The following is a 14,386-nucleotide window of genomic DNA, read 5'->3' on the forward strand; positions in this document are numbered from 1 at the left end:
GGACCTCCTGCCAAGGCGGTGATAGAACCAGAGTAGCTCACACAGGTTGGATAGATTTTAATCAGCCAGTAAAAGAGACAGTCGCATAAATTAACTATAAAAAATCAACTTTATGAACACTTAGTGACAAAGAGTGTTGCGCTCGGACTGGAAATTACTTTGATCACGGGACATAACGGGAGCACAGAAACGGGGAGGGTGCTGCCGTTAAATACAAAAAAAAACATTCATGTAACAAAGATAAAAATTTGTCGAACGTTCATATAAATCAAGCTGGTCCTAGTTTGTCACTTGTGATTTGTTTCTTCACCCAGAGGTCAACGCAGAAACGGTTAAAGGTCATGACGAGTTTTATCTTAACCACTGGAACGTTTCCCTGTAGGAGTTACCCACAATGCATTGCAGGACGTTCGAGTTTCTTCAAGTCTCAGACAGCAAATTAAACCTCAACGTTGTCATGATTTCGTTATTTTGCTACCAACAGATTAATGTTTCTGCAGACTAAAGTTTTAGAATTCAAATAAGCGCTGCTCCTGGTGAGTTTTCATAATTATCAAATGTAATGAATTCAAAGGATTGCATTAAATGATTTAATGAGCACATGTGATTCAGTTTTTGTTCAGATTTATTAGAAAAAGACAAACAAGTTAAACAGAAAATGAGGGAAAAGTCAATGAAACATTCTTCTGTAGGATAAAACTATTTAAAAAGATCAAACAAAGAATTCAGCAGAAATTATTTACAGATGTACAATCGAGTTCAGACAGATGATCAGTCTTCATCCTCCTCATCTTCAGCAGGCAGAGGCCTGGATCTGCAACAGAACCAGATCCATGGGTTCAAAACAAAGACACACACAAACTTTAGAGAACTTATTAAATTTTTTTATTTATTTAAATGCTGCAAAGCAGGCCTACAGATGTGAACACAACTATGATGAATCAGACCAGCTGCTGATCTCAAAAACCTACTTCCTACTGGCCTTCGACACCCCACTGCCTCCAGCCTCTTCGCCATCCTCCACCTCTGTAGGCACCTGATTCTCCTTCTCAGGCTTCCTGGGAGGCCCACCAAAGAAGTCCCCGATGCCTTTCTGCCAGGTCGGGGTGGGACGGGGGCACACTGGGTTCCCACCTGCATATTTGCTCTTTGCTGCGAAGTACAAAGACCAGTCACATAGTGTGTGTGTGTGTGTGTGTGTGTGTGTGTGTGTGTGTGTGTGTGTGAGGTTAGACTGGGACTTACCAGGAGTGGATGAGGGCCCACCAGACGAGGACGTGTTGGAGGAACCAGTGCCTAGAGACTTCCGGGGTGCAGAAGCAGCAACAGCTGCAAAATAAAATCAGACTGATCAAAAGAACCAAAATATCCAGAAAGAAACAGGAAGTCATCATAAATATAACAGAACAGGAAGTGAAAGAGGTCCCAGATGTAAACATGAACCACAGCAGACATGAGAAAAAGGTTTAACACTATCAGAGCCTGAGCTGTAGCGTCAGCATGACGATCCAGATGTTAACGGTTAGCGAATGACGTCACTGGTAGGACAACTTAATGAAAACGACGAACAAGCTAATAGATGACAGAAAATTAGATCCATCGGGTGATTTACCTTAAGAACGGATACAAATCACGTGATTTATTGAGTCTGGTTTCTCCACATAAAGACACGTAGCAGCGCCCAAAAGTGGCGCCAGTTTGATGGAAAAGGCGTGGATTATCTAAGAAAACTGACCCAGAACCAAACTTAGTAAAGGGTAAGGTCCAAAGTAACCCAGCAGAGAAGAATGGATGACTCAAGTGATTAGATCTGTTGTTTTGCGGAAGCAGACCCAGTTGGCGGGAGGCTGTTTTGGAGTTAAAAGGCTGTTGGATTCAACACCTACATATAACACAGAACCCACGTGGTAACGAATAAAACGTGTCGTACATTACTTAATACCAACACGATGACCGATCAGCTTTAATCGGCCGACTGCTCCCGCGCGCCACATTCCCTTTATGAACATCTAGGCTAATTCTTACCAGCTACTTAAACATCGGTACTTTACCTTTTCTGTACGATGCTGGGACACTATCAGCTTTAGTTCTTACCATCCTGGCAACGTGTTGTGCTGTTAAAAGACCTTTAAGGCGCACCAACACGGACAATGTGACCGCCGAGGAGGCTCCCGCCCTGGGTTTAAAAGCAACAGCGGATGGGGCGGGAGATTTCTTCTTCTCGTTAGCTGACTATGCAGACACCTGACTTCCGCCCCCTTGTGGTAGATGTCCATACCCGCAGCTCCCCTCTCCCACTGGAAAACTTCAGTCAAACTGTACTCATCTTTGAGGGTGTTGGCATGAATTCTGAGTTGACTTTCGAAAGCACTCCTTTCTGGGGTGTTACACGGTTCCATATCTTACTGGGCTGTTTTTCTGTAGGAACCTCACAGTCCGCTCCAGAAGAGACCCTGTGCTGGGACCAGGGGCAGACTGGCCCATCTGACATTCCGGCACTGTCCCGGTGTCCCGCTGACTGAGGGCCAACGATTTGTAAAAATGCCAGGGCTGAATTTTGGTCCCTGTCCACCCCTGGCTGGGACCGATGTAACACCTTGTGTGTAAAACAGGCAAATATTTCTCAAAATTCTCCGGTTGTTCTGAGTCTAAATTTTACAGATGTGGGATGACATTGATCTGTGACAATGGCATCCCATCCCATAATCAGAAGGTGGCAAGTTCAAGTCAATCTGTTGCAGTTGTTGTGGTCTTCAGCCAGACACTTTGCCCCCCTTGGTGGCAGTCAGAGGGACCAGTGGCACCTGTGTTCAGCAGCCGCACCTGTGTCAGTGCACCCCGGGGCAGCTGTGGCTACATTGTAGTTCACCACCACGAGTGTATGAATGACTTGTTGTATTGTAAAGCACCTTGGGAAACACAGTTAAACTCTTAACAGTTTAGCATGAAAGGTCGTATGGTTTATGTCTTAAGTTTCATACGTTGAATTTTATGGTATTAGAAATTCTTTTAACGTGGTTCTTGAAGCTTAGTGTCAAATTCAACATTGCACTGAGGATTTTAAATTCAAAAACAATTTTTATTTCTTCTCCTAGAAATTTACCTGAGTGTTTGATGTCCACTGGTTGCTTGGTGAACATCATACATGTGATTTTAGTTGTGTTGTTATTTACAGGAACTAAAGCTAAAATGAGAATGGGGCAGCTTCCTGAGTTTTTGTTTTTGCCAAAATGAAGGTAACATCGTCATATGCATACATTTTAAATTTGACATTAACACATGAACACGGGCAGATCTTTGATATAATAACAGATGGGCCAAGTGTTGACCCCAGAGGAGCATCTATAATGCAGACATGCTGTCTCTTGGTATATAAATATGTGACTTCATCAACTGAAGTGTATCTAAACAAAGTTATAAGAAACTAATTTAGACAGAAGAATTTCTTGATATACTGAGTCAAATGTATTTTTATTTGTAGAAATACTGCACCAAAACATACACCGGTGTCTAACATTTGTTTAATCTTTTCTATAAACGGGCAGTTTGTGAACTCTGTGGAATGATTTTCTCAGAAAGGGGAACATGTGTGTCTTTGATTTGTTGTTTTCGATGTGGGGATTGTTTTTGTAAATCACATAACTTGATTGTTCTGTTTGATCATTGGAAATTTACAAATAAAGCTACAGGTTTGGCTGTAAGTGCAGCTCTAAAGAGTCCAGTGATTAAAAATAAACGTTCATTCAGTGTGAGAAGTGGGGGGAAAAAAGCTAATTTTAAGCATCCAGCCATTTTCCACAACGACGGTAAAGTAAAACTGAGGTTTCTGTTGTGATGAGATAAAAAGCGCTTTTATTGGTTCCGGTGGGGTTTTGTCCCTTATGGTTTTCCGTAGTGGCGGTTCCTGTTGGACGGAGCGTCAAATATCAACATCTTCATCTTTTTACAGGATTATTTCTGGCTGCAGGTTTGTAACATCCTAGTTAAACATCAGCTTGTAACATTTCTAACTAGTTTAATCTCGTTTGGGTCACTTTCCCGGCTGGCTTGTGGCTGTTCGCTAACTTTAGAGCCGCCTAAGCGCGCTGTTAGGTAGTTAGCGTTAACTCACAACAGCTGCTAGTCAGCCTTTACTCGCCAACTAAAGCGGGTTGAAACTAGTCCAGCTGTTTCTGTCAAAGCGATTACAGAAACATGGTATTGGGTCGAAGAGTGGAAGAAAAAAAAAGGAGTTTCAAACCGAACGGCTCCTGAGCTCCTAACCTAGTTTATAAATTCCTCTAAATATTAGTTATGTTATAAATACTAGGCAAAATGTACTAAAGTCATCTAAAAACTAGTTGATATTATAAATACTAGGCAAAATGTACTAAAGTCATCTAAATACTAGTTATAAATACTAGGCAAAATGTACTATAGTCATCTAAATACTAGTTATAAATACTAGGCAAAATGAACTATAGTCATCTAAATACTAGTTATGTTATAAATACTAGACAAAATGTACTAAAGTCATCTAAAAACTAGTTGATATTATAAATACTAGACAAAATGTACTATAGTCATCTAAATACTAGTTATAAATATTAGGCAAAATGTACTATAGTCATCTAAATACTAGTTATGTTATAAATACTAGACAAAATGTACTAAAGTCATCTAAAAACTAGTTGATATTATAAATACTAGACAAAATGTACTATAGTCATCTAAATACTAGTTATAAATACTAGGCAAAATGTACTATAGTCATCTAAATACTAGTTATGTTATAAATACTAGACAAAATGTACTAAAGTCATCTAAAAACTAGTTGATATTATAAATACTAGGCAAAATGTACTACAGTCATCTAAATACTAGTTATAAATACTAGACAAAATGTACTATAGTCATCTAAATACTAGACAAAATGTACTAAAGTCATCTAAAAACTAGTTGATATTATAAATACTAGGTAAAATGTACTATAGTAATCTAAATACTAGTTATATTATAAATACTATATAAAATACACTATAGTCATCTAAATACTAGTTATATTATAAATACTAGATACATTGTACTATAGTAATCTAAATACTAGTTATATTATAAATACTATATAAAATATACTATAGTCATCTAAATACTAGTTATATTATAAATACTAGATAAAATGTACTATAGTAATCTAAATACTAGTTATATTATAAATACTATATAAAATATACTATAGTCATCTAAATACTAGTTATATTATAAATACTAGATAAAATGTACTATAGTAATCTAAATACTAGTTATATTATAAATACTATATAAAATATACTATAGTCATCTAAATACTAGTTATATTATGATAACTAGATACAATGTACTATAGCAGGGGTGGGCAATCCTGGTCCTCGAGGGCTGTTATCCAGCATGTTTTAGTTGTTTTTCTTTTCCAACACACCTGATTCCTGGATGAATCACCTGTTCAGCAGCACACCAGACTCTGCAGCAGCCTGTTAATCACCAGGTAGATTCAAACCAGGTGTGTTTAAGCAGAGTAGAAAAAATTGGCCCTATATATTGGCTAAAACTAGTTATACTATAAATACCAGTTTGTGTACAGTCAATGCCAGTAAATTACCAGCATTATTTTTGAATTTGTTACTGAAAGTCAGAATTTATTTAGACTTTGTAATAATAACACATTTCTATTTATTTGATGACAGAAAAAAGACCAAATACTTCCTGTTTGGTTTCAGTTAAAATCAATGAGGAGAGGGCTGATGCTTAAATTAACACACACACACACACACACACACACACACACACACACACACACACACACACACACACACACACACCACACACACACACACACACACACAACGTCTGCATCAAAAAAGCTGTTTACTTTGTGAAACGATTCAGGAGTGTAATTATTTGTACTTATTTTGCCTCCAGCTGCTGCCATGGAGGAGGCCACATGTCTGGTGTCCACCGGAGACTGCGTGAAGATCTGGGATGCTGTTTCCATGGCACCACTGGAGCAGTTTAACCCACACAGCAGCAGCCATCCTGTCGCTCAGGCCTGCTGGAGCTCCAACAGTATCCTGATTTTAGTTTGTAGGTGGAGTTGGGGACCAGCCCCTGTCAGCGTGTTTCTGGTTCTGATCAAACAAGGATGGCGTTTCAGGAGGTTCCAGCCCAGCCCCGCCCCTAACCTGACCTCCGTCCTCTTGAGTTTACTGTTTGCTCCCAACCTGCCAGCTGTAGATTACACTTCGTGTGTGTGTGTGTGTGTGTGTGTGTGTGTGTGTGTGTGTGTGTGTGTGTGTGTGTGTGTGTGTGTGTGTGTGTGTGTGTGTGGCAGCACAACAGCAGTGATTCCCAACCAGGGGTCCGTGAGCGCATTACGGGGGTACACGGAAAAATTCATATTTCATTACGCAAATGATAACACTCGCCCTGGTTAAAAAAAAAACAAACATAAAAAAAACATTGGGCTAGGATGTGTTATGCTTAAACAGCAAATCACCCCCAAATCAACTTCTTTTTCTGATAAACTATATAAATGTGTGTAATCGTGCTGCAGACACGTGTAGTCAATAGTTTTGCACTTTAGTGCATTTTAGTAGAAATTTTAATTTTCTGCCTAAAACTGTCAGTGTTGTGCCGTTGTCAGGTAAAAACTCTGCACTGCATTTGAATTTAAATCTGCCATCACTATTGGCTAAGAGGTACACTAGAACGTTAGCTGGTACCATATGATGTCACAATGTCATTGTGAGCCTGTGTGTGTGTTTGTTAGCGGCTCCGCCCTCTCGGTCTGCTAGGCAACAGTATTTGTTGCATTTTTCAAACAGGAAGTGGGAGTGGAGTAAGAATCTGGTAGGGGTAGACTTGCACTTTAACAAATACTCAAATAAAGTAATGCATAGTAATATATGGTTGATATCATATTATCAATTATCTATTTAGGCCAACCGCGACTCAATCAACTTTGTCCAGCTGCGTCAGCTTTGGAGCCGAAGACTCAGGATTACTGAAGGCGGTGTAACAACGGGACATACGGACCTTGTTTAGGTTTCAGGAGCTGATGTTTAACAGAGACACATCCTCTCTCCTGTCTGTCTCTCTTTTTCTCCCTGTCTGTCTCTCTTTCTCTCCCCGTCTGTTCTCTCTTTCTCTCCCCGTCTGTTCTCTCTTTCTCTCCCCTGTCTGTCTCTCTTTCACCCCCTGTCTGTCTCTCTTTCACCCCCTGTCTGTCTCTCTTTCTCTCTCCGTCTGTCTCTCTTTCTCTCCCCGTCTGTCTCTCTTTCTCTCCCCTGTCTGTCTCTCTTTCACCCCCGTCTGTCTCTCTTTCACCCCCTGTCTGTCTCTCTTTCACCCCCTGTCTGTCTCTCTTTCACCCCCTGTCTGTCTCTCTTTCACCCCCATCTGTCTTTCTCTCCCTGTCTGTCTCTTTCTCCCCGTCTGTCTCTTTCTCCCCCTGTCTGTCTCTCTTTCACCCACTGTCTGTCTCCTTCACCCCCCGCCTGTCTCTTTCTCCCCCTGTCTGTCTCACTGTGGCCGGTGTGCACCGCGGCTCTGACCTGTAATAACCCCAGACTCGCTGGCCAGAGCGTTGCTCGAACACGGACAGAGAAAAAGAATAAACCTCCAACTTTATTTAATATTGTCACCAAAAAATGCAGCAAATCATCATTTTAACCTGCAGTTTTTCACTAGTGAAGCAAAACTTGACTGATAACATGAAAAACATGAAAAGTGATGAAAGGAATCTGGAATTTCGGTGTTTTTATTTTTCACTTTAGTTCAAAATATTTAAAAATTTGTTTTCATCACATTTATCTTGTATTTTGTTTAAATATCTTTGTTTATGTGAGGATTTTGTGTTGCATGGTTGGTGAATGGATCATAACGCATCATAATAAATACTAGAAACTTTCGCATCCTGCATGAGGATTGTTAAAGTTAAAGAATTCACTGAGCCAGACAGGAAGTGAGACGTGATTCAGTGTTCAGGAGATTTAATGGATTAATGAATTATTTTCATTTAATGATCAGTTATGCGTTCTACTTTTGGGGAATCGTCTACACGTTTGACTCGTGGTACGAGAAAACGGCTCAGGGGTCCACGGGTCTAAATGGTTGGGAACCACTGCGTGGGGTCGTTTTCACGCAGACGAAGACATTTCCAGTGATGGCTCTGCTTTACAGACTGATTCCATGTGGACACGTGTCTCGTTTCTGTCCTTGACTGGTTGACTCAGACCAGTACCTTGTGAGTGCCAGCAGCAGCGGAGACAAACTGGTGGTTTCTGGACTGAAGTCCAGTCCCGTCCCGGTGGTGGAGCTGGCCGATGGGGTGAGATGGACCGGCTCAACATGTTTGTTTGTACTGACGGAAGGTTCAGGAAGTTCTAATCCAAGTTACTCGGATGAGTTTGTGTTTCCAGATGATTTTGCTTTGTGTGAGATTAAAGTCCAGCTAGTCTTTCCCGTTAGAGGAATCAGAACAGGAACTGGTTTCAGGTGGTCCACTTTGTCCCGGTCAACCCGACTTTTCATTGCTGTTTCAGAAACAACAGACCCGAGTGTGTCTGAGCTCTTCATCTCAGTTTCTGGTCAGCGGCGGTCTGGATCATTGTGTCCACATCTGGGACCTAAAGTCCAAGAGGCTTCACCGCTCCCTCAGGGTAAGTGCTCTCAGATCTGGACCTCTTCATCCCAGATGGTGGGCAGGAGTCTGGATGAACCATGTGTGGATGTGTCTGTAGGACCATAAGGAGGAGGTGACCTGTGTGTCGTTTAACGCCAACGACAGCTGCGTCGCTTCTGGATCCACCAGCGGGGATCTGGTCCTCCACAGTCTGACCACCAACCTGTCCAGTAGAGCGTTCGGCCACGGACCCAACCAGGTGAGTGAGTCCATCACCCAGAATCTTGGGATGTGTTCTGAGTTCCAGCTCTGTGAGAGTTAATCCCTGAGCCCCACAGCAGGAAGTCAGAAACTTCAGAGATGTCTGGAGAAGAAGAAATTATTTTTTTATAGAGCGCCTCTAAAGGGAAAAATCATGAGGTGCTTCACAAGCACCTCCTCGTGTGACCCCCTGAGCCTGAGACCAGTGGACTCGGTGGTCTCCTTTAAACTCACCTGTTCAGGTTTGGCAGGACCTTCATCACCACCTTCTCCTTGTTCTGCCTTCCCCGGGATCCACTGATTACCTCGTTCTTTTTCCCTTTCCTCACATTTTTAATCACAATGTTCACTTTTCCCAACGTTATGATAGTTATACGTATATATTTAATGTTTTTGTGAAGCACCTTGGGATTTTTATCTGGAGAAGCGAAATATAAAAGTTTGTTACTTCAAATAAATAAAATTAAATTTTGAAAATGATTAAAGAAACAAAACATAATAAATAACACGAGAAAAGGAAGAAATGAGATAAAACTGTGAAGGAAGATAAAAATGAATAAAAGACGATAATCACAGGATCCTGAGGGAGACGGAGCCGACAGCAGAAGTTGACCGGAAACATTTAGATGTTTTAGAGACTCTGGCATAAGGTCTGGAGAAGTTTGTTTCTCTTTTGAATCCAAACATCAGCTGATCCATTTATCTTGACCTATGACCTCTCTTTAGCCCATCCATGACCTGCGGATGTCCCCAGTGAAGCGCTCTCTGCTGGGCAGTGTCTCTGACAGCGGTACGGTGGTTCTGTGGGACGCCAACACCCAGAAGGAGCTGCACACGTTCGATGGCTCCCACAAGGCTCCCGGGTCAGGTCTGGTCTTCTCCCCCACCAGTGAACTGCTGGTTGTCAGCGTCGGCCTCGACAAGAAGATCATCTTCTACGACACGGCCAGCAGGATGTAAGTCTGGTACTAGCCCGTTTTCTCTCAGTTCTGGCTGGTTCGGCCCAAAGCAGAAACTTAGCTCTGCAGATTTCTGGATCTCCAGCTGATCCGAGTCAGAACCTGGGGCCTCATTTATCAACCATACTTGCGCACAGATCTGTGCGTATTTCATACGCATTGTGTGGCACAGTGTTGTTTTTCATAACGAAAACGAGACGTTGACGAGCTAACGATAGCTCTTTGGTGACTTAAAGGGACTCTTAAGGAAGTTTGACAGCCAAAACATGTATAGAAATAATAAATGTCTTCTTCATACATTCTCCTGCAATGCCCTGGTCCTGTAGAATGAGCCCTGGCATTTTTACTGTGATTGCCTGTTTTTCTGTAAAATCACAGAAAAAGAGAGATGCTTGGGTCGAGCAGGCTGCTTCATGCGCGTTCACGCTCAGGCATCGCCCGTAGCATTTGCTATCCGTAGCTTTAGCAGCAGAGAGAGAGGCAGTGCCACTTTGTCGCTGTTCCTAACGCCTAGTAACAAAGCTAGCTACATTTCTGAGGACCCGCTGCTTCTCTTACTTTTTCTGGGGGAAAACAAAACCGGGAATCCCCTCGTGTGCTGAGGACGTAGCATGACCAAATATGGTTGAATGAGGGCATTTCTATGTGTGAACGAGGGAGAACGGACACGAGCACCTGAGTAGCACAGGTGGGATTTATCATCAGGCCGAGTGCAGAGGAACGTGCGTACGAGACGCCACCGTATGTTTCACAAATCAGGAGTACACATCCTAAATTTCATTTGTAGGAAGGAATCTAGGAACGTTCGTACGAACGCTTTGATGAATGAAGCCCCTGGACTGCAGGTCTGATTCAAGAGCCAGAACCAAAACCCGTCTGTCTCTGCAGAGTTCTAAGGTCCATCCGGGTGGACAGTCCTCTGACCTCGGTGGACTTCTCGTTGGATGGTACCGGTCTGGTGGTTGGTTCTACTCAGGGGAAGGTCTACCACTACGACCTGAGGAACTCCAGCACCCCCACCAAGGTCACCTTAGCCCACAAGACCTCCGTGACTTGCCTGCGCTTCCAGAGCAACACCAGCAGACACAAGGTATCATCAGCAGGAGAACCGGGTCGTTACCGTTTGTAGTTCTACAGTCTGTTCTCTTCGTCCCGTCACAGTCCGGCAAACTGGGTCCCTCTAAGGTCTCCAGTACAAAAAGGTCCAGCTCCAAGCTGTCCGGCAGCCACACAGACTCCACCCCCAGCTCAGGCCCCGCCTCCCACAGACAGGTGTCAATTACAGGTGAATAAAAGCAGACTTTCTGTTTTAGGTTCCTTTTCAGGTTCTGATGATGAAACCTGATTCTGTTCAGAACCGTTTCTGAGCTTGTGTTTTATCCAGCAGGGGGCGCTGCTGTGGAGGGCGTGAGTCGGGAGGCCGAAGGTCAGCCCACACAGACGTTCAGCAGCGTGGGACGGAACAGTCTGGACATCTTCTCTCCAGTTCGAGAAGGTCTGATGTCAGGATTGAGTGCGACCACCAGGGGGCGCTGCTACCTGATCCATGTTTGATGTCTTTGTGCTGGTCTCATGGTTTCCCCCTGCTGGTTCTGTCCCGGTTCTGTTGTAGGTTCTGACTCGGGGAACCAGGGGAAGACCGGAGAGACCCTAACTGGACGAACGAACGGTAGGACGGGAACTCGTTTTTAAACGATGCAGCTGGTCCTGCTCTGACGGGTTTCTGTTTCCATAGTAACCAGAGAAGGAGAGGGTCAGCCACTGATTGGTCGGGGCAGTCTGGACATCTTCTCCCCGGTCCGAGAAGGTCGGTCAGAACCTACGTGGTGATGTGTGTGGTTGACCGTTTTACATGAGCTCACCTGAACCAGGTCCAGGTGTATAAATCAGTTCTGGTTCCGGTCGGCTCTGATGGAGTCCATTAGTCATCTGGTTCTTAACAGGTTTTAAAACGAGGGGAACTGGACCTCTGATGAACAGAACCATGTGAAAGTCCTAGATAGTAACAGAGCCATTCGGAGGAGGACCAGGTCCACTACCATGTCCAGCAGAACCTCCTTCAGCAGCAGGTCTCACATGGTTCTGGAGGAGTTCTGGTCCACTCTTGAGGTTCTACTCCTAATGTACTGGACACTGGGCCATTGCAGCACCTGTAGTTTACCTGTAAAGATGGTTCCTGTTGTCATGGAGACCATGTTGTTGTGTCTCAGACCCAGGAACCGGGCCACAGCGTAGAACCCCCCTGGGGAACCAGCTGGCGGCTTCAGCGGGGTGGAGCTACAGCCCGTCGGTCTTCCAGTCCCCGCTGCCAATCAAAGAGGAGGAGCCAACCACTGCTGGAGCAGTGGAACCATGTGACCCCAAGGTGACGACCTCTGACAGCACTGATGAGTAACCAAAACGCCACAAATCTGAGTAGAAATGAGTAAAAGTTTCCTTTCAGAGTCAGGCTGACCTGAGCAGCGGCTCCGGTTTGGACGGGGAACCTCAGACTCTGCCCACATCATCCCAACAGACCAATCAGAATCAGCCAGCCCCACACTTCACTCCAGAGGCCAGCCTCCGCAGGACCAATGGCGTTCAGACTCAACCATGCTATAGCTCACCTGTCCACATTGCTCCGCCCACTGTAGCAGGTCTGCTCCTGTAATGAAAGCTGTTTGGGTCCAAGTTCTGGTGGTTCTGATGTTCTGCTCGTGTTCAGGTCCATCTGTGACACTGTCCCAGAATGTGGTGGGCGTGGCTGGACAAGGAGGGGCTGCTCCATTCTCCGCCCTGCAGGTCCACTTCATCCAGAACATGATCCATGAGACTCTGGAGGAGTTCAGGTGTGTCCCTGAGCTTTGACCTCTCTGAGATCTGATCCAACTGCTGGGTCGGATCAGAACCCAGTTGGTTCGGTACCAGCAGGGTTGTGTTGGGCCTGTAGAACCTGATTTGTCTGAAACCCGACTCTCTGACAGGAACTCGTGCCACCAGGACATCATCAACCTGCAGGTGGAGATGATCCGACAGTTCTACATCCAGCTGGTACCAACTCTTCTCTGTTCGGTTCTGATTTGCGTTTCAGCAGTAAAACTCCTTAGATTCAGTCCAAAACTTCCGAACTGTCGGAGAAGAGCTGCTGATGGTTCTGGTTCTGGACTTAGAGGACTTTCACAACTTATTTTAGTTGTCCTTCGTTGATCCAGGTGGTTCAGATAGAACTGTGTGGTTCTGGATCGGTTTTGGTTGTTATTCAGACAGAACCGATCTTCAAGCTTTAACACCTGGCTCGTGTGTGTGTGTGTGTGTGTTTCAGACGGAGATCCACGGTCTGATAGAGAAACATTCGGTTAACGAGTCTCTGGTGGAGGAGATCGAGAGGCTTCGGGAGGAGAACCGGCGCCTGCGAGCGAACTTCTGACCGTGAGCCCTCTCAGCCCAGAGCTGAGTCTTGCAGGCTGAAGGCTCTGAGTGTTAGCATCCTGCTGCAGACGCGTTTCTGAATGAGGCTGCAGCACAATCTGGACATTTTTACTCAGAAATATTTGTGTGAGAAAATAAAGACTTGTATAGAAAGCACCTGGAGTGTTCTGAACGTTGAGGTCAGAGCGTGTCTTCTAGCTGGACCTGAGCTGGACCTGAATGGATCCAGTTCTAAATCTGAAACAGTGACGTTAATATAAAGTATTGAGAGGAAAGTTTGAACCATTTTTCATCAGAAGAACTTCTGATGACTTAAATAACCTCATTACAGTCGATTGTGTGTCAATCATGGTGATAGGCATGAGCGTCTCCTCGTCCACATCAGGACATCTCTGGGGGCGCAAGGCGGATTAGCTTCAGCGATAGGATTGGTTAACAAGCCTCAGACTCATCCTTGGAAACTTCAAAGAGCCAGAGATCCGAGCATCTGGATGAGGACACGGAAAGCTGGACGGATAATGAGCGAGCGATGATGAGACCTCTCCCACTGACATAAGGAGACCAGAGTCGGTCACACTGAAGAGGGTTTTCATCCTCTGATCCCGGATCAGCAGCTTTACGTCTGCTGCTGACAGGAGAGTCGGAGCTAAGCCTCCAGAGTTTAAACCAGCTCAGGGGGGTCGCTACCTGTGAGGCGCTGATGTCAACCTGAAGGAAAGTTTCATGTCCAACGGTCTTGTCGGTCGGCAGCAATTAAAAGATAACATCAGGTCATCAGCTGATCGGTCTCCATGGTGACTGAGCTGGAGCTTTCTGAAGAGATAAATGAGAACGTTTCTGTTCAGCTCGGTGGAGGAGCTCAGGAGGATTCAGACTATTGTACCAGGGATGTTCTCTGATGTTCTGAAGGTACCTTAGAAGGTGAAAGTTCTAACCTGGTGTTCACACTTTCAAAACTTCTGCCAGCCTTTAGCAGCCTCCCGTGTCTGTTCTCATGTCCAGAAACCTGGAACGACCAGGATGGTTCTGTATAGATTATAGTATAGGAGGACAAGTGTGTGTCAGTCTCCTCCTCTCAGTAAATCCTGGCTGACAGCAGGGGGATTGGATGTTTGCAACT

At 44.4% G+C, this 14,386-nt stretch overlaps 2 protein-coding genes across 3 annotated transcripts; one reads left to right on the plus strand and one right to left on the minus strand.

Moving 5' to 3' along the window:
• Window positions 1-607: 607 nt before the first annotated feature.
• Window positions 608-2,208, minus strand: pclaf (PCNA clamp associated factor). Its single transcript, XM_015965098.3, has 4 exons — window positions 2,052-2,208; window positions 1,246-1,329; window positions 972-1,152; window positions 608-814 (listed from the first exon to the last, which is right to left on the minus strand). Exons 1-4 carry the CDS (start codon window positions 2,095-2,097, stop codon window positions 772-774), a joined length of 354 nt encoding a protein of 117 aa, XP_015820584.1. The 5' UTR covers window positions 2,098-2,208; the 3' UTR covers window positions 608-771.
• A 1,656-nt stretch (window positions 2,209-3,864) lies between these two features.
• Window positions 3,865-13,422, plus strand: nedd1 (NEDD1 gamma-tubulin ring complex targeting factor). 2 transcript variants are annotated; one of them, XM_015965100.3, is made up of 16 exons: window positions 3,865-3,967; window positions 5,938-6,081; window positions 8,250-8,344; window positions 8,559-8,675; window positions 8,757-8,897; window positions 9,626-9,855; window positions 10,747-10,948; window positions 11,020-11,143; window positions 11,246-11,353; window positions 11,471-11,527; window positions 11,594-11,665; window positions 12,069-12,223; window positions 12,302-12,494; window positions 12,563-12,686; window positions 12,822-12,888; window positions 13,160-13,422. In XM_015965100.3, the coding sequence occupies exons 2-16, from the start codon at window positions 5,946-5,948 to the stop codon at window positions 13,262-13,264; spliced, it is 1,926 nt and encodes a 641-aa protein (XP_015820586.3). In that variant the 5' UTR covers window positions 3,865-3,967; window positions 5,938-5,945; the 3' UTR covers window positions 13,265-13,422. The 2 variants fall into 2 exon arrangements, with proteins under 2 accessions (XP_015820586.3, XP_015820585.3); XM_015965099.3 differs by having other exon boundaries at window positions 3,896-3,967; window positions 11,243-11,353.
• The last annotated feature ends 964 nt before the right edge of the window (window positions 13,423-14,386 follow it).

This window comes from Nothobranchius furzeri, chromosome 4, assembly GCF_043380555.1.
Source record: "Nothobranchius furzeri strain GRZ-AD chromosome 4, NfurGRZ-RIMD1, whole genome shotgun sequence".
NCBI classification, from domain to species: domain Eukaryota; kingdom Metazoa; phylum Chordata; class Actinopteri; order Cyprinodontiformes; family Nothobranchiidae; genus Nothobranchius; species Nothobranchius furzeri.

Excerpts from the sequence above, each read along its gene's own strand:
- pclaf (XM_015965098.3), bottom strand. The coding sequence starts at position 2,097 with ATGGTAAGAACTAAAGCTGATAGTGTCCCAGCATCGTACAGAAAAG. Across the intron at positions 1,330-2,051 it reads CCCAGCATCGTACAGAAAAG|CTGTTGCTGCTTCTGCACCC; the intron begins GTAAAGTACCGA and ends TTTATTTTGCAG. Across the intron at positions 1,153-1,245 it reads TGGGCCCTCATCCACTCCTG|CAAAGAGCAAATATGCAGGT; the intron begins GTAAGTCCCAGT and ends TGTACTTCGCAG.
- nedd1 (XM_015965099.3), top strand. The coding sequence starts at position 5,946 with ATGGAGGAGGCCACATGTCTGGTGTCCACCGGAGACTGCGTGAAGATC. Across the intron at positions 8,676-8,756 it reads GGCTTCACCGCTCCCTCAGG|GACCATAAGGAGGAGGTGAC; the intron begins GTAAGTGCTCTC and ends ATGTGTCTGTAG. Across the intron at positions 12,687-12,821 it reads GAGACTCTGGAGGAGTTCAG|GAACTCGTGCCACCAGGACA; the intron begins GTGTGTCCCTGA and ends ACTCTCTGACAG.